Below are 23,911 nucleotides of genomic sequence, written 5' to 3' on the forward strand. Positions count from 1 at the left end.
TGATGGTGTCGCAATGATTGTGAACTTTTGTGTGGAAAGTGTGTACCAGGCTTGGTCAAGCAGCAAACTATCAAGTTGGATCTATCGCACTATATTTTAGAACTTAAGTTATCTGTTGAAATGGGGGGGGGGGGGGGGTTAAAGATGAACTGTTAAATCAGAATATCTTTGCAGAATTTAATTATTGATGGAATTTCAATGGTAAAATAATCTGAATACCAATCAGAAAAATACCCGTTTTTCTGATAACCAAAATAATGCAGCTGTAACGTTGACCAACTTGACCAGCCACATAAATATTGTGGCTACAGAAAGTGTCAAAAGCTGGGTGCCCTGTAGCAAGTGTTTCACCTCCTAAAGCCTTTCCACTATCTATGAGACAAAGTTGGGAGTTTAATGGAAAACCTTCCATTTGTCCAGAAATGTGCATCGCCAAATCTTAAGGTCAATACCATCCAGGACTTGACTGATTTCCCATTCACCACTGTAAACATTCATTCTCTCCACCACAGACACATAGTGGCTGCAATGTGAACCAGCTACTAAATGCACACTAACCCCACAGTAACCCCAGGGTACTCCAACAGCACTTCCCAAACTATCATCTCTGCCAGGCACCTGCAGGTTCCCCTCCAAGGTGAAAATATATTGCTGGACCTTCATCATCATGGTGTCCAAATCCTGAAACTCCCTGTCCAGAGGTACTAGGGGAATACTGTTACCAGGAGTAGTGGTTCAGGAAGATGGCTCTAATCACTTCAAACAAAATTTGTCTTTCAAAGGATCTTAAATTTTGTTTTTATTATTCATAGATAGTTATACATATGCACAAATATTTAAGTACAGGATTTGTTTCATTTTGAGGATTCCATTGTCTGGTAGTAGGAATATGAAGGCAAAAATGTCCCCATGATCATTATTACTTCCTCTTCAGGCCCCTTCCAGCTATCTTAAAGAAACTTGTTAATGTGAAATCATCACAATCAAAGGCTTGGTTCAACAGTGCTACTTCAGAGAACATTGTGTGATGGTGTATTAATGAAGTCACAAAGCATGTAAATATCGAGAGCAGGTATAGATAGCAGCCTAATTTATTATTTTTTTTACTAGTAATGAAAGAATATAATATAAAATTCAAGCCACGCTCCCTGATTGGTGGCAAAAGTTTGCTCCAAGTCATCTGTAGAGAAGACACATTCTCCAGCAAGAAGATCTTCTTCACTGACCACCAAGTCCTCATTACAATCTCCCCACTGCATCTGCTTTCCTAAGCACACTATCTGCTACAATTGGATTCCTGGAGCATAAAATAAATTGCTGGAGGAACTCAGTGGGCCAAGCAGCAGCTGTGGTGGCAAAGGTACAGTCGACTTTTTGGGTCAAGACCCTGCATCAGAACTGAGTGTAGAGGGAAGATAGCAAGTTTACAGAAGTGAGAGGGAGTGGTGCAACAGAAGCTGGTAGGTGATAGGTGGAACCAGGTAAGTGAGGGGATGATGGGCAGATGGAACCAAATGGGCGAGGGGATAGGAAAGACAAATCAAGGGCAAAGAAACCCAGATGGGGATGTGGGTGATGAGCATATGGAGCCAGGTACGGGAGGTGATGGGTCTACAGCAGAGGGATGGGAAATGTGAACAAAGGGAGAGAGACCCTGATTGGACTGATGGGAGTTGGAAAGGAACACAGAAGGTGTGGGGTTAATTGAAAGATTCAATATACATATCATTGGGCTGTAAGCTATACAAGCAGAATATGAGGTGCTGTTCTTATAGTTTGCATTTGGCCCCACCGTGACAATGGAGAAAGCCAAGGTCAGACAGGTTGGTGTGGGACTGGGAAAGGGAGTTCAAATGACCTCAAGATGGCTGTTTTGGACAGAACACAAGTGCTCTGCAAAATGGTCTCTTAGTCTATACTTGGTCTAGGAGAGATGTAGAGGAGGCCACATCACTGGATTCCTGTCCCATTGTTTCTTGAAGCCCTCCTCTCCAATCCCATATTTCATTCCAATTGGATCCCCATCATCACTCCACCCCTCCAGCTCAGGCCATGCCAATGACAGAACAGTGCTGTGATGGTGAGCAGCAAGACTGAGGGCATCAGCTTAACTGACATAAAGGGGCTCAGATAAATCTCTAGGCCATGAGGTTTCACTCTGTTTAAGACAATCAGTATCAGCTGAGTTTTTAATGAGAATCTGACAGCTTCATGGATGCCAGCTTTTCATACTTATTTTTGTTTTAACTCTGTTCAAAATCCTCACACTCCTTGTGTGGAATTTAAACTGGATTATTGGCCAATTAATCTCTGTGCTAATGTATTCGAAGTAATGATTGCAGGACAACAGGTCTAGGGAACAAATTGGTTAAAGAGTAGAAAAAGAAGCAAAATGGCATATGCTTGGAAATTAGTTTTCTAGCTTCATATTTGTAATATACTATGCAATACAACGTCATTGGAAAATAACACTAACCAAAACCTTGTGGATTACGTAGAACAGTATAGCACAGGAATAGGCCCTTCAGCCCACAATATCTGTGCTGACTAAACTAAACCTAACTGCCTGCAAGTGGTCCATATCCTTCCATTTCCTGCCTGTTCATGTGCCTGTCTAAATGCCTCTTAAACATCACTATTGCATCTGCTTCCAGCACCACATTTCAGGGACCTACCACTCTTTGTGTAAAATACTTACCGCTACATCTCCTTCAAACTTTCCCCCTCTCACCTTACATCTATGTCCTCTAGTATTTGACATTTTTACCTCGGGAAAAAGACTCTATCTATTCTATCTACGCCTATCATAATCTTATAAACCTCTATCAGGTCTCCCCTTAGCGTCCGACACTCCAGAGAAAACAATCCAAGTTTGTCCAACCTCTCTTATAGCTAATACTCTCTAATCTAGGCAACATCCTGGTGAACCTCTTCTGCACCCTCTCCAAAGCCTCCACATCCTTCCGTAATGGGGCGACAAAGTTGCAAAGTTGATGATTTTCACTCCAGGTTCCTCTGTGCATCTGTTGCACAGAAGTCAAAAGCCCAGACAAAGCCAGTGTCATTCAAAGATGTGCACAACACATCTGGGGACCATCTCCAGGATTTTCGTATAAGAATGAGTGGCTTGTGTTGACTGTAAGTCAGTTCTGTAGCAGCAGAGCTTCAAAAAGTTTACCGCCTGCTTCTGCAGACTGAAGGGGACCTCCATGAGCAGATCTCAAGCAGCAGTGGGAATTGACTTGAGTAGCAACCCTGTAAGGTACAGGGGTGACAGCCTTCCTTCAGGATAACTCCATTTTCTTCCCATTACCAATCCCCAATCTACATCCACCCCACCTAAGCTTGCTACCCTCACCTGATCCAACCCTCCCCCTACCATCCAATCATTAAATGCTCTGCCACAACCCATCAAGCAATCCAAGCCCTCCCACAACCCGGCTCACCTTCTGACAGGTATTTGAAGATTACCCATACCTTTGATATCTGGCAGCTGACATATTGCTGAACCCTGACACCACCCTGCTGTTCAAGCCACAACGTTCCTCACAACTTCCAACCCCCTCTCTCCTGCAGTCCTCCTCCGAACTTACCATTTTTCCTTTGTCTACTTTGCACAAGACCAGTACATGAAAGACTTTACCTTGCACAAGCCTGATTCAGTAGCACCCAACTCCTAATGAATTTTCAAATGGTGGGCCCACAACCAAACTGTAGTTGGGCCATTTAACTTGCCTTCACAGCTAAAGTAACAATTAAATAATGTAATTGTTGAAATAAAAATGATTTGTGGCAGGGGTTCTCATTTGCAGAGAATAAGCAATAGATTTATGCAGAGCTATTCCCAACCTTACAGCATCTCAGTCAGAGAAGTATTTTTGAAATCTAATGTAAGAATTGAAGACACTTCCTCCCTCTGCCCCCTCACTGAGAAAATGATAAAAACATGACATGTTTTGGCATTCTGCAAAATTCTACAATTCTGTAAAGATGGCCACAACAAATAAGTAATAACTATCCTTTTCAGTCGGGCTTCTGCTAGAAAAGAACCTTAATTTGAACGTGCACTGTATCTTTCACCACACACAGGATTCCTTCACATTTGGATGCAAAGACACCAATGCTTTCTCAGATGTCTTTGTGTGTAAATTGGTGACCAACATGGGACAGGCATCAATGGCAACTGACTGCTGCTCATCTTGGATGCAAGTGGTTCACAAAATAAAGTTTTAAGTGTGTGCAGAATGGTCTTCAAGAAAGTGATGAAATCGTACATGCCTTAAACCTCCACGTACTTGGGAAAAGAACAGCTGGGCCAGATGAAGAATTTGTTTCTGGGAATCCTTTGTCCATTTTAAAACAGATTGCTTCTATTATCAGAAACACTGCTTCATTCCCCTGCACCCTGAAGATCACCAGTGTTCCTGGAGATACATTTCCAGTCTTGCTGGAATTAGTTACTGGTGCAAGAAGGATGAAACCAAAGTCAAGAGAAATTACTGCTTTGGAAAAAGAACAAAAGCCCACCCAGAACTGAATTCTTTGACTTTATATTACAGGTGTTTTGGCGAATGTAGTATTCAGTAGTCTTGCTGGGTGTTAATGAATTCAAGCTTCTACTACAGCCAACTGTTGGTACCTGTCATTGCTGAAAACCTCCAGGTGCCAGAGATTCAGCATTTATATCGAGCCTCTAGTTGTTGGTCAACTGTTCAGATTCAGTGACTGCACATGGTAACTGATGGAAAGTCACATTCATAAGGTTTCTCCGAAGTTCCTTTAAAGAGGAGAAAGAGCCTTTGATCTCGACAATAGACCCCTGGTAATTTACAATTTCAAGGCCATGTTTGAGGATTAAGTCTTGAGCCAAATCTGTAGAAAAGTGGCTTGTGTCCAGTTTTGTGCTCACAAATTGCATCACCTAGTAAATCAAAAAGGAACATTTAATGAGCAGCATCTGCCTTTTCCCCACCTCCCTTCCCACTGACCAAGACTCCAGGACTCCCATCAGGTTCATTTCTGCCTCAACCAATTTCATAAACTGTCTTTTCTGTCCACAAAGTGGTCTTCTCCACATTGAGGAGAAAATATATAGATTGGGTGACTTCTTTTCCCAGTGCTTCTATTTATGCTACAGGCGTGCTGGAGGTGGAGGTAAGAAAGGAGGGAGAGTTGCATTTTTGATTAGGGAAAACATCGCGGCAGCAGGTAGAGAGGATATTCTTGGGGGATCATCCAGTGAGGCTGGAAGCGAAATAAAAAAGGGATGATCACTTTCATGAGATTATCAGCCTTCCAATAGTCAGCGGGAATTAAAGGAACAAATATGTAGGGAGATCACAGATAGATGCAAGGATAATAGGGTTGTAACAGTAGGTGATTTCAACTTCCTTCATCAATATGGAACAGCTACAGTGGGTCAGCTATAGTGCAAAGGGGTTGGATGGGGCTGAAGTTGTTAAATGTGTCTAGGAAAGTTTTCTCAAAAGTCTATTTGAGAACAGAACCTCCAGTGGGGAAACGAGGCTGGGCAAGTAACAGAAATGTTAGTGGGGGAGCACTTTGGGACCAATGCTCATAATTCTATCAGGTTTTTTTAACCCTTTTTTTCCTTTCTCTCCTTACCTTTGACGCATCCCTGGCAGATCTGCTCTCCCCTCCTCCCCCGCACCTGCCTATCACTATATCTTACCTGCATCTACCAATCACCACCTTATGCCCACCCCGCCTCCCCTCTTTTGTCCATCTATCACTGCTCTACTTTTCCCTCCTATATATTGGGCTTCCCCTTTTCCTATCTTCAGTGCTGAAGAAGGGTCCCGACCCAAAACGTTGACCGCCTGAGTTCCTTCAGCACTATAGTGTTTTTCATCCATCAGGTTTAAAGCAGTTATGGAAAAAAATAGGACAGGTCCACAAGTTACAAGCCTAAATTAGGGCTAGGCAAATTTTGAAGGCATTCGACAGGAACTTGAAGAGATTGAATGGGAGAGGCTGTTTGCTGGTAAAGGGACATGTGGCGAGTGGGAAATTTTAAAAAAATGAGATAGGGAGAGTTCAGGGACAGCATGTTCCTGTTGGAGTGAAGGGTAAGGCTGACAAGATTAGGGAACCCTGATTGATGAGGGATATTGAGGCACTGGACAGGAAAAAGATAGAGGTGTATATCAGGTATAGGCAGCTGGGGTCGTGAATCCCAAGGAGAGTATAAGAGATGTAGGAGTACACTTAAGTGGGAAATCAGAAGGGCAAGAGGAGAACATAATGTAAAGGGGAATTCAATAAGATTCTACAAGTATATTAAGAGTAAAATGGTAATTAGGGAATGAATAGGCCCATTAAGGATCAATGTGGTCATCATGTGTAGAACCACAGGGGATGGTTGAGGTGTTAAATGGATACTTCTCGTCCATGTTCACTGTGGAGGAGATCATGGAAGCTAAGGAATTAAGGGAAATGAATAGTTATACATTGGAACATATCTACTTTACAACTGAGAAGGTGCTAGTGGTCTTAAGGCATATTATGGTGGATAAATCCCCTGATCAAGTGTATCATAGGACATTGTGGGATGCTAGGGAAGAAATTGCAAGGGCCCTGGCAGGGATATTTGCAACACCTTTAGTCACAGGTGAGATACCGGAAGACTGATAAGGGATAGTCAGAATGGCTTTGTGTCAGGGAAATCTTGCCTCACAAAATGGATTGAATTTTTTGAGGAGGTAATGAAGAAGATTGATGAGGGCAGGGCAGTCGATGTTCTCTACATGGATTTTTAGCAATGCGTTTGACAAGGTCCCGCATGGTAGGCTAGTCTGGAAGATTAGATCACACTTGGGATCCAGGGTGAGTTTGTCAATTGGATACAAAACTGGCTTGGTAGAAAGAAACAGAGGGTGGTTCTGGAGGGTTGTTATTCAGATTGGAGGTCTGTGACCACAGGCATCAATGCTGGGCCCACTGTTGTTTGATATCCATATTAACAATTTGGATGACAATATTGTTAACATTGTTAGTAAGACTGGATGACACCAAAATTGGTGGCGTAGTGGACAGTGAAAATGGTTATCTAAGATTACAACAGGTTCTAGGTGAACTGGGGAAGTGGGCCAAGGAATGGCAGATGGAATTTAACTTGAATAAGTGCAAGTTGTTGCACTTTGTGAAGTTAAACCAGGGGAGGATTTGCACAGTAAATGGGCGGGCCCTGGAGTGTGTTGTGAACCATACAGACGAACTGTATGGAGAATGCGGCAAATGTGCATGTGCACACCTGCGCGCATGCCGGTTGGTCAATCGTCCAGCGGATCGATGGCGCAAATGTGGCAGTACGCATGCGCGCGCCTATATGCATGCATGTACTGGCTAGCTGATTGCTCTTTATTTTTGGTGCAGGACTTCGGGGACTCGAGTGCTTTTAGGTCTCCGCAGACCTTCTCATGGATCTACAATTCTAAGTTGCTCAGTTTCTGCATTTTGATTAATATGGATCAGTAAAGATGTTTATTCTACTGCACCATTGTCATTCATGCTCCATGCATACGTAACAGTTGTAGAACAGGGAGACCAAGAGGTATAGTACATATTTCCCTGGAAATGGAGATACAGGTAGAAAGGGTGGTGAAGAAGGCATTTGGCATGCTTGCCTTCATTGGTCAGGTCATTGAGTACAGGATGTCATGTTGCAAGACGTTGTTGGTGAGACCATACTTGGAGTATTGAGCACAGTTCCGGTTGCCCAGCTCTGGGAAGGATGTCATTAAGCTGGAAAGGATACAGAAAAGCTTCACAAGGATGTTATCGAGACTGGAAGGCTTCAGTTACAAGGAGAGGGAGGATAGGATGGGACTTTTATCCCCCAAGCTCGTAGGAGGTTGAGGGATGACATTATAGAGGTATATAAAATCATGAGCAGCAGAGATAAGGTGGATGGTCACAGTCTTTTTCCCAGGGTAGGGGAGTCTAAAACTAGAGGGCAAAGGTTTGAGGTGAGTGGGGTAAGGGGACCTGAGGAGCAACTTCTTTTTAACTACACAGAACGTGGTGAGTGTATGGAATGAGCTGCTAGAGGAAGCCGTAGAGGCAAGAGCAATTACAATGTTTAAAATACATTTTGACAGGTACATGGATAGGGAAGGTTTAGAGGGATTATAGAGATATGGTCCAAACACAGGCAAATGGGACTAGCTCAGATAGACACCTTGGTCAGCGTGGACAAGTTGGGTGAAGGGCCTGTTTCCGTGCTCTATGATTCTACACCCTAAGTATGAATCCAAGCTCCCAACCATTGCAACTTTAACTGTCTATCCCATTCCCACTCTGAACTCTTGAATCCCCAGCCACCCACTCCGTTGCAATGATACAGAGCCTCTAACCTGCTCTGTAGCCACGGTAGCTCCAATCATTGGTGAACTCTAAAGTGTTGTTGGTGTGAGACTGGGAACAGTGGATACGTACCATATTTATTATTACTAATGTGGGTGTGACTGGCAAGGACAGTGTTTATTGCCTACATAGAACTGTCCCTGAGAAGGTGGTGACGAATTGGTTTCTTAAACTGTTGCAGCCTTTTGGAGGTAAGTACTCACACAGAGTTGTGAGCAGAATGCTCCAGGGTTTAAGCCCAGCTACAATGAAGGAATGGTGATACATTTCCAAGTTAGGAAATGTATCACCATTAGAAGAGGAACCTGCAAGTGGTGGTGTTCCCATGCAGATGCTCCCTTGTCTTTCTTGGTGGCAGAGGCTGCTGGTTGGAGTAAACTATATGAGTAAACCTCGGTACAACTTGTAGATGGTACAGCTGTGCCACTGTGAGACAGTGGTAGAGGGAAGGAATGTTTTGGAAAAACGTAATGAATTGCAAAGTTATCTAATTTGGTAAAGTAGAAAACTGAAATATGTTCTGAAGAGAGATTAGAAAAACATCAGTATTCAGAAGGTGCCTGTGATGTTGTGTAAATATCCCAGCAAGTTCATGCGCAATTAGGAAGGCAAATACTATGTCAGCCTTTATTATAGAGATTGTCCTAGGAGGATTAAGACGACAAACTGCAATCATACAGTGTCTTGACATGACCACAACTTGAGTTTCTATACACTTCAAGTCTTCCTACCCAACTAAAGCTGTACCAGCCTTAAAGGGAGTGCAACCTTTTTTCTAGCCTGATTCCTGAAATGGTGTTGGCCAGTGATGGGAGATTGAATAGAAAAGGACTACCTTCCACAGATTTAAAACATGAGATCTTATATCAACATAAAATTCTTAATGGTCTTCACAGAGCGATGCTGGAAAATATTTCCCATGCCTGGCAATTCTAGTACCATGGATTCTAAACTCAAAAAAGGAGTCTACCATTTAGAACAAAGGAGTTGATATTTCTTCCTTGAGAAATGGTGAACCTTTGAAAATCTTCAATCCTCAAGGGCAAGATTATCAGTCTGAGAGTAATATTAAAGAAAGAGCTCAATTGATTTGAACCTTACGTAAGTGATAAAAAATTTATAAGTGAAGATTCTTAAGGACCGGATTTACTTGCATTTGGAAGGCATGGACTTTTCAGGGAAAGTCAAAATGGCTTTGTGCGGGGAAGGTCCTATCTCACAAACTTGACTGAGTTTTTTGAATAAGTGAAGATGATGAGTGATAAGGGTAGCACAGTGAATGTTGTCTATGTTGACTTTGGTAAGGCATCTGACAATGTCCCTCAAGGTAAGCTGGTTCAAAAAAATTGTTACATGGGATCCATGTGTGTTGGTATGTTGGATTCATATTTGGCTTTATCATAGAAGACACAGGGTAGTGGTGGAGGGGTGTTTCTCTGACTGCATGTCTTTGACTCACAATGTTCTGCAAGGATCAGCGATCAGGCAGAAGATACAAAAGCCTGAAGCATGTACCACCAGGCTCAAGGACAGCTTCTATCCTTCTGTTATAAGACCATTGAATGGTTCCCTAGTACAATGAGATGAACTCTTGACCTCACAACCTACCTTGTTATGACCATGCACCTTATTGTCTACCTGCATTGCACTTTCTCTGTAACTGTAACACCTTATTCTGCATTCTGTTATTGTTTTATCTTGTACTACCTCAATGCGCTGTTGTAATAAATTGATCTGTATAAACAGTAAGCAAGACAAATTTTTCACTGTACCTCAGTACATGAAACAATAGTAAACCAATTTACCTAAATGATCTTGATGAAAGTGAAGTTGGTCTAATGAGTAAGTTTGCAGACAACATGAAAATTGGTGGAGTTGTGGACAATGAGAAAGGTTGACAAATGATACAGCAAGATATAGATCAGTTGTAAATTTGGGCAGAGAAATGGCACATGGAGTTCAATCCAGACAAGTGTGAGGTGTTGCATTTTGGGAAGTCAAATGCAAGAGGAAAGTATGCAGAAAATGGCCAGACCCTTAGGAGCAAGTCCATACCTCCTGAAGGTGGCAACACAAATGGATACGGTGGTAAATAAAAAGGCATACGGCATGCTTGCCTTCTTCAATTGGGCATTGAGTATAAAAGTTGGTAAGTCATGTTGCAGCTATATGAAACTTTAGTTGGGACACATTTGAAATATTTAATGCAGTTCTGGTCGCCACACTATTGGAAGGATGTAGAGGCTTTGGAGAGGGTGCAGAAGAAGTCCACCAGGATATTGCCTAGATTGGAGTGGATTAACTATAAGGAGGGGTTGGACAAACTTGGATTGTTTTTGCCGGAGTTTAAGAGGTTGAGGGGTGATCCGATAGAAGTATATAAAGTTATGAGAGGCATAGATAGGGTAGACAGTCAAGGGTCTTTTTCCCAGGGTGGAAATGTCAAATACTAGAGGACATAGGTTTAAGGTGAGAGGATTAAAGTTTAAAGGAGATGTATGAGGCAAGTTTTTTTTTAAAAACAAAGAGTGGTAAGTGCCTGGAACACACTGCCAAGGGAACTGGTAGAAGCAGATTTGATAGTAACATTGAAGGGGCATTTAGACAGACACATGAACAAGCAGGGAACAGATGGATACGGACAATGTGCTTAGATTGACACCCTGGTCGGCGCAGACATGGAGGGATGAAAGGCTTGTTCCTGCTCTGTACTGCTCTATGTTCCTACGTTTCAAGGGATATGTACTTAGAGTGAGAACGTAAAGTTGAGGCAGAAGATCAACCGTGATTTTGCTGAATGGCAGAGCAGTCTGGAAGGATTGAATGGCTAACTCCTGAATGTATTTCATATTACATTCAGTACCAGAAAGCCACATGTGGAATGATCATACACTCACTTGATCCTATTTCGGGCAGAAATTGAATTCCCTTGCAAAATCTATACCTGTACATCATCAGTAGTGCTCTCTCCTCTTCCAGCCTCGCATACTTCCAGTTTATACTCCTTCTTATCAAATTTCAGTATTTGTTCACATTTAAGGACATTATTTGCATCTGTAAGAAATAAATCATTTAGGAAAAGACAATAGGTATTAATGGGTGCCATCATCTCAGTGTTGGACAGACCCGATTGTGTAACAGAGTTTACTGCTTGCAGTATGTCTGCAAGATACAAACAACAAGGTAAGATTTTACATTTATATTTATCTGAGCCAGGAGTATCAAGAGTGCTCATTTTAAGCTCAGGTTCAAAAAATGCAGGGTGATATGCCCCTATGTTCACTGGTCATATAATCTTCCCCGCTCCCTGATCCTATCTCTGGACTTTTTTTCTGGCCCTCGATTCAGGTTCCATCACAGCTCAGCTTCTCAATCTCACTTCTGCTCTTTTTGTTCATCACTGACAATAACCATTCTCCCAGTACCTCCCCTCCTGAATTGGTCATCCCTTTCTGTTCCTGTACCATTCCCAGTTCCCTGTTCCCTTTAGCAACGCACAAAAAAACCCCCCTCCTTTTATCCTGGCTTCTGCCCTCTCTTTCCAGTCCAGATGAAGGGTCTCAGCCCGAAACGTTGACTGATCATTTTCCTTCATAGATGCTGCTTGACCTGCTGAGTTCCTCCAGCATTTTTTTTTGGTGTGTTGCTCTAGATTTCCAGCATCTGCAGTCTTTCTTGTGTTCCCAGTTCCCTTTAAGCACCTTACTGGCCTGATGCTAGTGTCTCACTGGTACAACCTCCCACTTTGTTTTATATAATCGCCCCATTGAGCTCAGACACCCAATGGTACCAAGAACCTGTGCATGCCCTGGGTCAAACAACTTAGACACAGGCATTCTTGGCTAAACCATGAATTACAAATATCCTTAAAATGCTAAACACTGACAAAGCAAAACAATGGCTTTTTTCATCTCAGATATCAGCTCACATACCTTTGTCTGTCACAAAGGTGATGAATGCACAGCCTTTGACACTCGTTGGATATTCCACATCCAGCACTTCGCCTCCTCCATTGCTTTGCGTCTGGAAATGGATCTTCAGTTTATCCACTGTCCGCTGCGCAGAAATGATTGTGGGAACATTCAGGACCTGAATTTTCTTTGGACATTGTAACTTCACGTCCGGTTGCTGAGTACTGTGAAGAATAATTTTTTTATTAAATTCATTTTTTATTCAGTATTATGTGCTACTGTCTAAATAATGCTCAAATAAAGCAGGCAAGGGGAGACAATTTATACCTGAATATTCAAAATTGGAAGACCCTGTCATTTGCAGAACACTGTGTAACTAAAGTCCTCAGCCACTAGGTGTCACTACATCATTCTTTTCCCCAAATTACTCAAAACGGGTTTTGAAATCATTCAGTATTTTTTCGTCTGTCAACTAACTTTTTATTTCAAAATTATTTATTTAGCTCAAGATACTTTTATGTACGTTTTTACCTCTCAGGACAATTCTGGAGTTGATAATTTGCTCGAAACTAAGCTCAAGGCTCATGATTTCACCACAGACTGTGTGGACAATTTCCCAAGGTACACCGACATAACTTAAGCCACCCTCAGTATAAAATACTTTCCAATCTCCATTTAAAGCTTGTGTTTGCATTTCAAATGTTTGTACTGTTTTTTTTCCATTCCAAAAAGCAGAGAAATAGTTTGTGAGTGAGCTTCAAACCTGGGGACACTCTAGATTTTTCCCAGAGCTTGTTAAATTGCAAAAGTTACAAGGGACATGGATCTCTAGACCAAGCTGAAGGAGGAAGCAGCACTGCATAATGTAGCTGAGGCATTATCGGAGCATCTGGTGACCATGTCTGTCAGAGTCAGAAACAGGCCCTTCAACTCACCTAATCCACACTAACCATCTGTCACCCTTATATAATAATGCCATTCTCTTCTCCCCACATTCTTGTTAACTCCATCCAGATTATACCACTCAACTGGCGGCAATTTAGCCTACCGACCCACACATATTCTGAATGTGGGAGGAAACCTGAGCACCCAGAGGAAATGCAACTGGTCACAGGGAGAACCTGCAAGCTCCCCACAGACATTCTGAGGTCAGGATTTAACCTGGGTTGCTGGAGTTGTGAGACACCAACTCTACTGGCTGCACCACTGTATATGGTTGAGCCATAGAGGTTGAAGGAATTGTAGTTCTTCCCTTATTCAGCAGGTAGTTTCAACAGCTGACACCTCGGATGCTCACACATAACTCTGAGATGTTGGGGTAGGGGGTGGTGGTGGTGTTGCAGAAGAAATTGCAAGTCGTGACAAAGTGTGTGGGGGTTTCTGTGTCTCTTGGGTACCACACCTAGGTGGAACCTACAGGTTGAAGGCTGGTGGACTCAGCTAAACGCAGAGGTTCATAAATACTGTAGAGAGAAAAGCAACATTCTAAGTTATTATCAGTAACTGGGTAATGTTTGCTTTCAGCAGCCAGTGCCAATCATTGCCTGGGGAAGAAGTGAAAACATATTTCTGACACCAGATGTTCAACCCTCGAGCATCGCTACCCCGTCAGTTCGTACAACCCACTGATGCTGCCTAACCTGCTGGGTCCTTTTAGCATTTTCTGTCTTTGTTTCAAATTTCTAGCTCCTGCAGGTTTTAAAAATTTTTTAAAAAATTTTATTTACAGCGTGGTAACAGGCCCTTCCAGCCCAACGAGTCCGCACCGCCCATTTTAAACCCAATTAACCTACCCGTACATCTTTGCAATGTGGGCGGAAACCGGAGCACCCAGAGGAAACCCACGCAGACACAGAGAACGTACAAATTCCTTACAGACAGCGATGGGAATCGAACCCTGATCGCTGGCGCTGTAATAGTGTTGTACTAACCGCTACGCTACCGTGCCACCCTAACCCAATTCACAGTTCCTGATTCAATCCTACAATTTATAAAACAACAATGCTAAATGTTTAATCTGGAGTCAAATCTACACAGGCGTGATTGTAAAAGGAGTATTTCCATCAGATCATTGTGAAATAGCTGAGAAAATAATCAGGGTCCTTCCTTGGCAGCGTGGGTCCATTTACTGGATCTGCACATTCAAATTTAGTGTGAATTGAGGGTCAAGGGGCAAAGGATTGAGCTTGAAAACGTCATACATATTAGGGATTATTTTGGACATCTTCAGGAGTTATGGAATTATGTGGATAGCAGGTATTAATTAAAATGAGAAAAAATTTTCAAAAACCCTTTTCAAATGCAAATTGCAAGCAGTAATCGATTTTGAAATTAAAAGGACAGCTTTATAAACAAACAGCACTGTCTACAAAGCACAGGCTGCTGGCCCAAAGAGGAAGGCTGCTCAAGATATACAATTTGCAAACTGACATGACCATGAGTCGTTCTCCTATGTATCAGCCAAATGTAAGACAATGGGGAAATGTTTATTGGCCTACTTCAAACCAGGCATCAGACTCCTTCATCTAATTTATTTTGCACCATTGTGACTGAGATCAACGAAGCTAACAGACCAGACTTATTTTTCACTTAGAACATCAAATACAGTTGTGAGTGTATTTGCTCTGTTCATCAATAATTGGGATATTTGTGTACCCAGAGATTCAGCCCTCACAACACTAATTTTGGATGTCTGAGTTCTCTGTTCTCAAAAGCTTTTAACCATCTATGTGAGTTAATTTGTCCAAGCAAAGATGTTTGAACATTCAGAGGAGTCTTGTCAGTTACTCCCACCGTGAATATGGAATTCCCACTCAATGGAACCATTTGTCAAACACAAAATATTGAAGTAAACAATGTCATTGAAACTGTATTGAATCACCTGCTGTTAACTTTGTTCTTAAGTATAAAAACTTGACGTACTTTGAGTTTGGAGAAGTTCTACAGAGAGGGTCTCCTAAATAATGCCTGTTGTTTTGAATAAAGACCTTTTACATCTATCAGCTCCCAGCCTCCAATGACTTAGTCATAGTCACAACAATGGGGATAGGAAATCCCAAATGTCCTATGCCAATTCAGCCTGGTGTAAGCAATGCATGAAATTCATTATGCCTGCTCATTGTGATATTTCATTTTCCAGTCAATGCTAACCACAGTACTGCTTGCCTATCAGACGAGACTTGTAGTTTCCTGGCACCAGTTTAAGCTGGTCAACATTGTTTAAACCTTGGCTGAATCTCTCAGAGGAGACATCACTTGTCATTGCTCTTGTTCTTCTCAGGCAATCCCTTGAGATTGAGGATGACTTGCTTCCACCTCAGTTCTGTAGGTTCTGAGGTGACCGATGAAGCCAACATGGGAGCTGTGGACTCTTCCACAGATAGGGCAGAAAGTACCTGATGGGTAATTTGGGAGGTGGTGCACTCTTTATGCTGCACTTCTGTGTGCCTCTGGAACATGGACTTGAGGCCCTTAGTGCCTTCCCAAATGCTCTTTCTCTACTGTCAGGGTTGGTATAGGAAATGTGGTTAACTGTACCTACATTTTCAGGGGTGGGAGAACATAAGAAATAGGAGCAGGAGTAGGCCATCTGGCCCGTCAAGCCTGCTCCACCATTCAATAAGTTCATGACTGATCTGGCCTTGGACTCAGATCCACCTCCCTGCCTTTTCCCCATAACCCTTAATTCCCCTACTATGCAAAAATCTATCTGTGTCTTAAATATATGTAATGATGTAGCCTCTACTGCTTCCCTGGGCAGAGAATTCCACAGATTCACTACTCTCTGGGAAAAGCAGTTTCTCCTCATCTCTGTCCTAAATCTATTCCCCTGAATCTTAGGTTATGTCCCCTAGTTCCAGTCTCACCTACCTGTGGAAACAACCTTCCTACCTCTATCTTTATCTACCCCTTTCATAATTTTATATGTTTCTATAAGATCCCTTTTCATTCTTCTGAATTCCAGCAAGTATAGTCCCAGGTGACTTAATCTCTCCTCATAGGCTAACCCCCTCATCTCCAGAATCAACCTGGTGAACCTCCTCTGCACTGCCTCCAAAGCCAGTATATCCTTCCTCAAGTAAGGAGACCAGAACTGCACGTAGTACTCCAGGTGCGGCCTCACAGTACCCTGTACAGTTGCAGCCTAACTTCCCTGCTCTTAAATTCAATCCCTCTAGCAATGAAGGCCAACATTCCATTTGCCTTCTTGATAACCTGTTGCACCTGCAAACAAACTTTTTGAAATTCATGCACAAGCACTCCCAAGTTCCTCTGCACAACAGCATGTTGCAATCTTGCACGATTTAAATAATAATCTGATCTTTTTCCTTCCAAAGTGGATGACCTCACATTTACCAACATTGTACTCCATCTGCCAGACCCTTGCCCACTTACTTAAACTATCTATGTCTCTCTGCAGACTCTTTGCATCCTCTGCATAATTTGCTTTTCCACTCAATTTAGTGTCATCAGCAAACTTAGATATGCTACACTTGGTCCCCTCTTCCAAATCATTAATGTATATTGTGAACAGTTGCAGGCCCAGCACCGACCTCTGCAGCACCCCGCTCACCACTGACTGCCAACCAGAGAAACACCCGTTTATCCCAACTCTCTGCCTTCTCTTGGTTAACCAATCCTCCATCTATGCTACTACATTAACCCCAACTCCATGCATCCTTATCCTATGGATAAGTATTTTATGTGGCACCTTATCAAATGCCTTCTGGAAATCCAAGTATACAACATCCACCTGTTCCCCTCAATCCACTGCGCTCATTATATCTTCAAAGAACTCCAGTAAATTTGTCAAACAGGACCTGCCCTTCCTGAATCCATGCCTGAATCTATGCTGTGTCTGCCTGATGGAACCACTTCTATGCAGATTCTCGCTATTTCTTCCTTAATGATAGCCTCAAGCATTTTCCTGACTATAGATGTTAAGCTAACTGGCCTATAGTTACCTGTCTTTTGCCTACATCGTTTTTTAAACAGTTGCGTGACAATCTCTATCTTCCAATCCGCTGACACATGCCCAGGGTCCAGAGAATTTTGGTAAATTATCACAAACGCTTCTACTATAACTTCCGCTATTTCTTTCAGTACCCTGGGATGCACCCCATCAGGACCAGGAGACTTATCTATCTTCAGGCCCACTAATTTGCTCATCACTACCTCTTTGGTGACAGGGATTGTATCAAGGTCCTCACCTTCTATCGCATCTATTACATCTCTTTGGCACGTCAGACATGTCCTCCACTGTGAAGACTGACACAAAATAGTCGTTCAAGGCCTCGGCCATTTCCACATTACCCAATATTAATTCCCCCTTCTCATCTTCCAAGGGACTGACATTCACTTGCCATCCTTTTCTGCTTTATATAATTATAAAATCTTTTACTATCTGTTTTTATATTTTGTGCTAGTTTACTTTCATAATCTATCTTCCCTTTCTTTATTGATTGCTTAGTGGTTCTTTGTTGCTTTTTAAAGTTTTCCCAATCTTCCAGTTTCCCACTACTCTTGATGACTGTGTATGCATAAGCTTTTAGCTTAATGCCTTCTTTTATTTCCTTCGTTATCCAAGGCTGGCTCTCCCCACCCTCAGTCCTTGCTTTCAAATGGAATATACTTTTGTTGAGCACTGTGAAAAATCTCTATGAAAGTCTTCCACTATTCCTCAACTGTCCCACCACATAGCCTGTGTTTCCAGTCTACGCGAGCCAACTCCTCCCTCATCCTGTTGTAGTCTCCCTTGTTTAGGCATAATACACAGGTTTTAGATCAAACTACTGCATCCTCCATTTGCATGAGAAACAATCATACTATGATCAGTCTTTCCAAGAGGATCCCTAACTACAAGATCATTAATTTTACTTGTCTCATTGCACAGGACCAGATAATAAGATAGCACTTTCCCTTGTAGGTTCACTAACATGCTGTTCAAGAAAGCTATCACAGACTCTTTTTTTATGTAAAGTAACTAAAACTTGGTTCCTCGTAGAGATGCTGTTTCTGTGAGAGACCCTCCAGGAGCAGGTTGCTTGGGTGGATTCCCATGGAAATGCTACAGAGTTAGCATAAACTCGCACTCTGCCTCTGGATTGCAGAAGGCGGCTAATGTTGGAGCAGAGTCAGGAAAATGCTTAGCAATAGCTACCAGCAAGATCAGGGCTTCCACGATCCTGCACACTTGCACAGCCCAGTAATTCCTCAATTTATAAAAAGGGGTTTGTTCTTAGGAATCATTTCATCAAGTGAAATTTCATAAATTGAATATGCTGGAAAAATTCAGCATGAAAATTTTGGCACAGTGAACAGAGAGTGGTGCACTACCTGTGATAATGAAACAGAGCTTTGTAAATCAAGGAACTAATATATACCTGAACTTGGTGACACTAATGTGAGGGAACGCCTGCAATTTTGTCTGGAATTACTGGCATTTGTAAGGAATTTCTGGGCCATTACCGGCTGCACCGTTGAGCTCCAATTTGGCAGCTCTGACACTGAATCAACATTACTGGCTGAATGGCATTACAGTGAATGTCAGCACCACATACACACCCCTCCCTGTATAAGCAGCCAGTACAAGGCGCACGACTGATTTGTGCCCGTGACACCAGACAGGAACTATCGGCCTCTCATTTCCCGAAAACAACGGCGGGTTTTTGCCGCATTTTCCGACGAGGCCATAACTTCATTGCCCTGGGTCCCAATCCTGCAGCACAGGGGGCCATTCATCCCACCCTGCTCATTGATGGAGCCGTGGAAATAACTCACTGCCCCTTCAAATGTTCTGTCCCATTCCTTACGGTCGATTTCACTTTCACTTTCCAATCCCATCGTTTTAGGGTCCACGCACTGCCCTCCTGGTCAAACACGGCGCAGTTTGCTTTCTGCACTCCCGCCACTTGGACTGCACAGCCCGCCTGGCCGCCTCCCGGGCCCAAGCCCTTCACACACTCTGACCCCCACCCCGCCAGTGAAACTTGGAGAATCCGGTCCACCTCAAACCTACTCAAACCCCAGTAACTCCTCGACTTATAAAAGGGGTTCATCCTTGGGAATCATTTCATCAAGCGAAATTTCATAAATTGAAACCCCATATAAACCACCCCCCTCAAAAAAAATTCCATCCTCACTGCTAACTCACTGAAAGCGGTGAGTCTGACCCAAGTTTCAGGCGGAATGCTTCCTTTGCTGCCCTAGTGATCCCCGTTCTTGCGTGAACCGGCCGGCAGTGTGCGACAGGGCGTACATCCCTCCACCCCCGGGACCTTACCTGCAACCTGCACCCAGCGTGTCTTCATGCCGCTTCATCTTTCCAGATGAAAATGTCACCGCGAAGTTTTCCGTGCTGGAGGAAGCCCACGCAGGAGCAAAACGAAAGTGAAATCGTTTCTCTTCCCCCTTGGCTCCCTCATAATTCTATGTATACACTCTGAGCAGCTTGTCGTCTTGATGGAAACCCAACAGGTGCAAGAGGGAACAGCAAGAGCTGTGAAGGGACGTGATTAGAACAAGTGTTGTCCATTTTTCTTCTTTGTCCCCTGACAATCAAGCAGCAACTTTTGCCAACTATCTTAAATCTGCCTCTTTCTGTCACAGTTCCTTCTAACTTACTCTGGCTAAACCATTGATCAGATCAGTGCAACCTCCTCTGCTCCACATAACTGGAGTTCTTTTCCCCTGGTGCATTGTGGTTAGGTACTTCAATCTCTCCCTATCCTCATTTCCCCAAGAGATGCAAGATTTAGCTTTGTGCATGTCGGTTGGTAGAGCTCTCTGATCAACCCCAATTCATCTTCCACTCCTAGTAGCCCTGCCAACACCCCTTCAGTGTTTGTCTGGTTCTCTTTCCAAAGTTTGTACAAAATCTCCATTCACCACCTCCCAGGCAGTGCAATCCAGGTCATGTCTCTGTCAAAAAAAATCACACTGTCAGTAGTGTTGAATGTGATATAAATGTGACTTGAGTGTTCTAATCCACTTACGACATTGTGTTCCATTGACTTCAAGCAAATTTAGGAGTTGGAGTATAATGTACAACCACCACTGAATAGCATTCTTAGGGCTATGGGCCAGGAAGAGTTTCTAGGCACCTTTCTTCAACATGCCTCTGGTTCTTTTGCCAACCATCTTAAATCCTTCTGTCACTGTAAATAGTTTCTTCTGACTCACTTTAGCAAAAACATTCATGATGTTGAACATGTCCATTTTGAACATAACCTTCTTTGCTCGACATAACTGAGGTTCCTTATCCTTGAAGCCTTCTGCTAAATCACCATGAAGGCAGAACATAGGAAGGTCTATGCTCTGTCTAAGTTGCCTTCTCCCTCCAGGTCACATTTGAGGTAGGTCCATAGTTGAGTAGTAGTAATCACTTAATATTGATTAGTCTGTAACAGACAAAATTGTGGGGAAATCCCGGTGTAGGTACAAAGTGACCTATTCACATGTGATGATTCAAATCAGTCACACACAGAGGTGACCATCATTTGAATACCTCCAAGTGTATGCCAAGGTTAACACAACTGATAACTCTTTTTCCATATTTTGTTCCACTGTCTTTTCCCTTGCTGAAGCCAAATCTGGACCGATATATTTCCACATATGGTGGCAGCTGTGTTACCTCATATCTTCAAGTCTGAAGGAACTCAGCAGGTCATGCAGCGTCTGTGGAGGGAAATGGACAGCTGGTGTTTTCGGTTGAGACCCTTCATCTGGACTGGAAAGAAAGGAGAGATAGCCACTATAAAAAGGTGAAGGGGAGGGCTGGAGCAAGAGCTGGCAGATGGTAGTTGGATCCAGATGAGGGGGGGTGATAGCCAGATGAGGGTGGCGGGGAGTGGGAATGATATCAGAAGCTGGGAGGTGAGAGGTGGAAGTGACAAAGAGGTTAAGATGATGGAATCTAATAGGAGAGGATGGTGGAGTATGGAATAAAGGGAGGGAGGTGGGAAGAGTGTGTGGGTGATGGGCAGATGGAGAAGGTTGTGGGAGGGGAAAGACATGGGGTGTTAGGGGTCAATTGGATCAAGAGGAGAGAGAAAAAAAGAAAAATAGGGGAAAGGGGACAGAAGGGGAGAGGTTACTGGAAGTTTGAGAAATCAATGTTCACACCACCAGTTTGGAGACTGCCCAGGCGAAATATGAGGTGCTATTCCTTTAATTTTTGTTCGGCCATGACCTGGCAGTGGAGGAGGCCGTGGAAAGACATGTTGGTGTGGGAATGGGAAGTGGAATTGAAAGGGCTGGCCACCGGGGGATCCCAGCTGGCACAGTGGATGGAACGGAGGTGCTCGACCTCATATTCTGCCCTCCCTTTATTCCATGCTCCACCGCCCTTTCAGATTCCGTCATCTTCAGCCCTTTGTCACTTCCATCCAGCGTCTGACATCTCTTCAGTATTCACCAAGGAGAGGGGCCTTGATGATGCTGAGGACAGCGTTGGTAAGGTTAATGTTCTGGAGCATGTAGATATCAAGAGGGAGGATGTGTTGGAGCTGTTAGAAAATATTAGGACAGATAAATCCCAGGGGCCTGACGGAATATTCCCCAGGCTGCTCCACAAGGCGTGGGAGGAGATTACTGAACCATTGGCTAGGATTTTTGAGTCCTCATTGTCCACGGGAATGGTACCGGAGGATTGGAGTGCGGCAAATGTTGTCCTCTTATTCAAAAAAGGAAGTAGGGACAGTCCAGGGAATTATAGATCAGTGAGTCTCACATCAATGGTGGGCAACCTGTTGGAAAAGATTCTTAGAGATAGGATCTATGGGCATTTAGAGAATCATTGTCTGATAAGGGACAGCCAGCATGTCTTTGTGAAGGGCAGATCATGTCTCACAAGTCTGATAGGGTTCTTTGAGGAGGTGACCAGGAAGATTGATGAGGGTAGTGCAGTAGATGTGGTCTACATGGATTTTAGTAAGGCATTTGACAAGGTTCCACATGGTAGGCTTCTTCAGAAGGTCAGAGGGTATGGGATCCAAGGAGGCTTGGCTGTGTGGATTCAGAATTGGCTTGCCTGTAGAAAGAAGAGGGTTGTGGTGGAGGGAGTGCATTCAGATTGGAGGGCTGTGACTAGCGGTATCCTATAAGGATTGGTTCTGGGACCTCTACTTTTCTTGATTTTTATTAGTGACTTGGATGAGGAGGTAGAAGGGTGGGTTGGCAAGTTTGCAGATGACACAAAGGTTGGTGGTGTTGTGGATAGTCTAGAGGACTGTCAAAGATTGCAGAGGGACATTGATAGGATGCAGACCTGGGCTGAGAAGTGGCAGATGGAGTTCAATCCAGAGAGGTATGAGGTGGTACACTTTAGAAGGACAAACTCCAAGGCAGAGTACAAAGTTAATGGCAGGATTCTGGGTAGTGTGGAGGAGCAGAGGGATCTGGGGGTTCATATCCACAGATCCCTGAAAGTTGCCTCACAGGTGGATAGGGTAGTTAAGAAAGCTTATGGGATGTTAGCTTTCATAAGTCGTGGGATCGAGTTTAAGAGCCGCAAGGTAATGATGCAGCTGTACAAAACTCTGGTTGGACCACACTGAGAGTACTGTGTCCAGTTCTGGTCGCCTCATTATAAGAAGGATGTGGAAGCATTGGAAAGGGTGCAGAGGAGATTTACCAGGATGCTGCCTGGTTTAGAGAGTATGCATTATGACGAGAGACTAAGGGAGCTAGGTCTTTACTCTTTGGAGAGAAGGAGGATGAGAGGAGACATGATAAAGGTGTACAAAATATTAAGAGGAATAGATAGAGTAGACAGCCAGTGCCTCTTTCCCAGCACACCAGTGCTCAATACAAGAGGGCATGGCTTTAAGATAATGGGTGGGAAGTTCAAGGGAGATATCAGAGGAATGTTTTTTACCCAGAGAGTGGTTGGGCCATAGAATGCGCTGCCTGGGGCGGTGGTGGAGGCAGGTACGTTGGTCAAATTCAAGAGATTGTTAGATAAGCATATGGAGGAATTTAAAGTAGAGGGATATGTGGGGGGAAGGGGTTAGATAGTTTTTAGGCGAGGTTTAAAGGTCAGCACAAAATAGTGGGCTGAAGGGCCTGTATTGTGCTGTACTTCCTATGATTCTATTCCCACTCTCCCCCCTCCCTTCTCTACCTATCACACCCCTCACCTGGATCCACCTGTCACCTGCCAGCTCTTGCTTCACCCCTTCCATTCACCTTTTTATACTGGCTATCTCCCCTCTTTCCAATCCAGATGAAGGGTTGAAAAGTTGATTGTCCATTTCCCTCCATAGATGCTGCCTGACCAGCTGAGTTCCTCCAGCGCTTCTTGTGTTGCTCCAGTTTCCAGCATCTGAATCTCTTGCGTCTCCATCTTCATGTCTTATCCTAGACACTGAATGATGATTGGCTGTTTAGCTATAGGTGGCCCAGATAACCAAAATTCTATTGAACAGTTACAAAATACCATTCTCTCACCTCATTAGAGGTACTTTGAATTTTCTGATTGTTCATGGCCAAAGCAGAAAAAGTTTTACTCAGTAACTAACAAGTTCAGTAGCTATCTTAGAAGTGTTTGAATCGACGATGCAGAGATAACTGCTCTGCATCTAATTCATTGAACCAGCAATATTTATTAAAATAGT

The 23,911-nt window shown here is 43.4% G+C and overlaps 1 protein-coding gene across 1 annotated transcript; it reads right to left on the reverse strand.

Annotated features, from left to right (window-relative positions):
* Window positions 1-792: 792 nt before the first annotated feature.
* LOC127574314 (RNA-binding protein 43-like) lies at window positions 793-19,690 on the reverse strand. Its single transcript, XM_052023224.1, has 4 exons — window positions 19,579-19,690; window positions 12,318-12,520; window positions 11,330-11,439; window positions 793-4,921 (listed from the first exon to the last, which is right to left on the reverse strand). Exons 1-4 carry the CDS (start codon window positions 19,614-19,616, stop codon window positions 4,694-4,696), a joined length of 579 nt encoding a protein of 192 aa, XP_051879184.1. The 5' UTR covers window positions 19,617-19,690; the 3' UTR covers window positions 793-4,693.
* Between the last annotated feature and the right edge of the window lie 4,221 nt (window positions 19,691-23,911).

The sequence above is a fragment of the Pristis pectinata genome, chromosome 9 (genome assembly GCF_009764475.1).
Source record: "Pristis pectinata isolate sPriPec2 chromosome 9, sPriPec2.1.pri, whole genome shotgun sequence".
NCBI lineage: Eukaryota > Metazoa > Chordata > Chondrichthyes > Rhinopristiformes > Pristidae > Pristis > Pristis pectinata.

Bases quoted from the DNA above. Each gene is read 5' to 3' on its own strand.
- LOC127574314 (XM_052023224.1), bottom strand. From the start codon at position 19,616: ATGAAGCGGCATGAAGACACGCTGGGTGCAGGTTGCAG. The intron at 12,521-19,578 runs GTAAGGTCCCGG...TATTCTTCACAG, and splicing joins ACGCTGGGTGCAGGTTGCAG to TACTCAGCAACCGGACGTGA. The intron at 4,922-11,329 runs GTATAGATTTTG...TTGATTTACTAG, and splicing joins GCACTACTGATGATGTACAG to GTGATGCAATTTGTGAGCAC.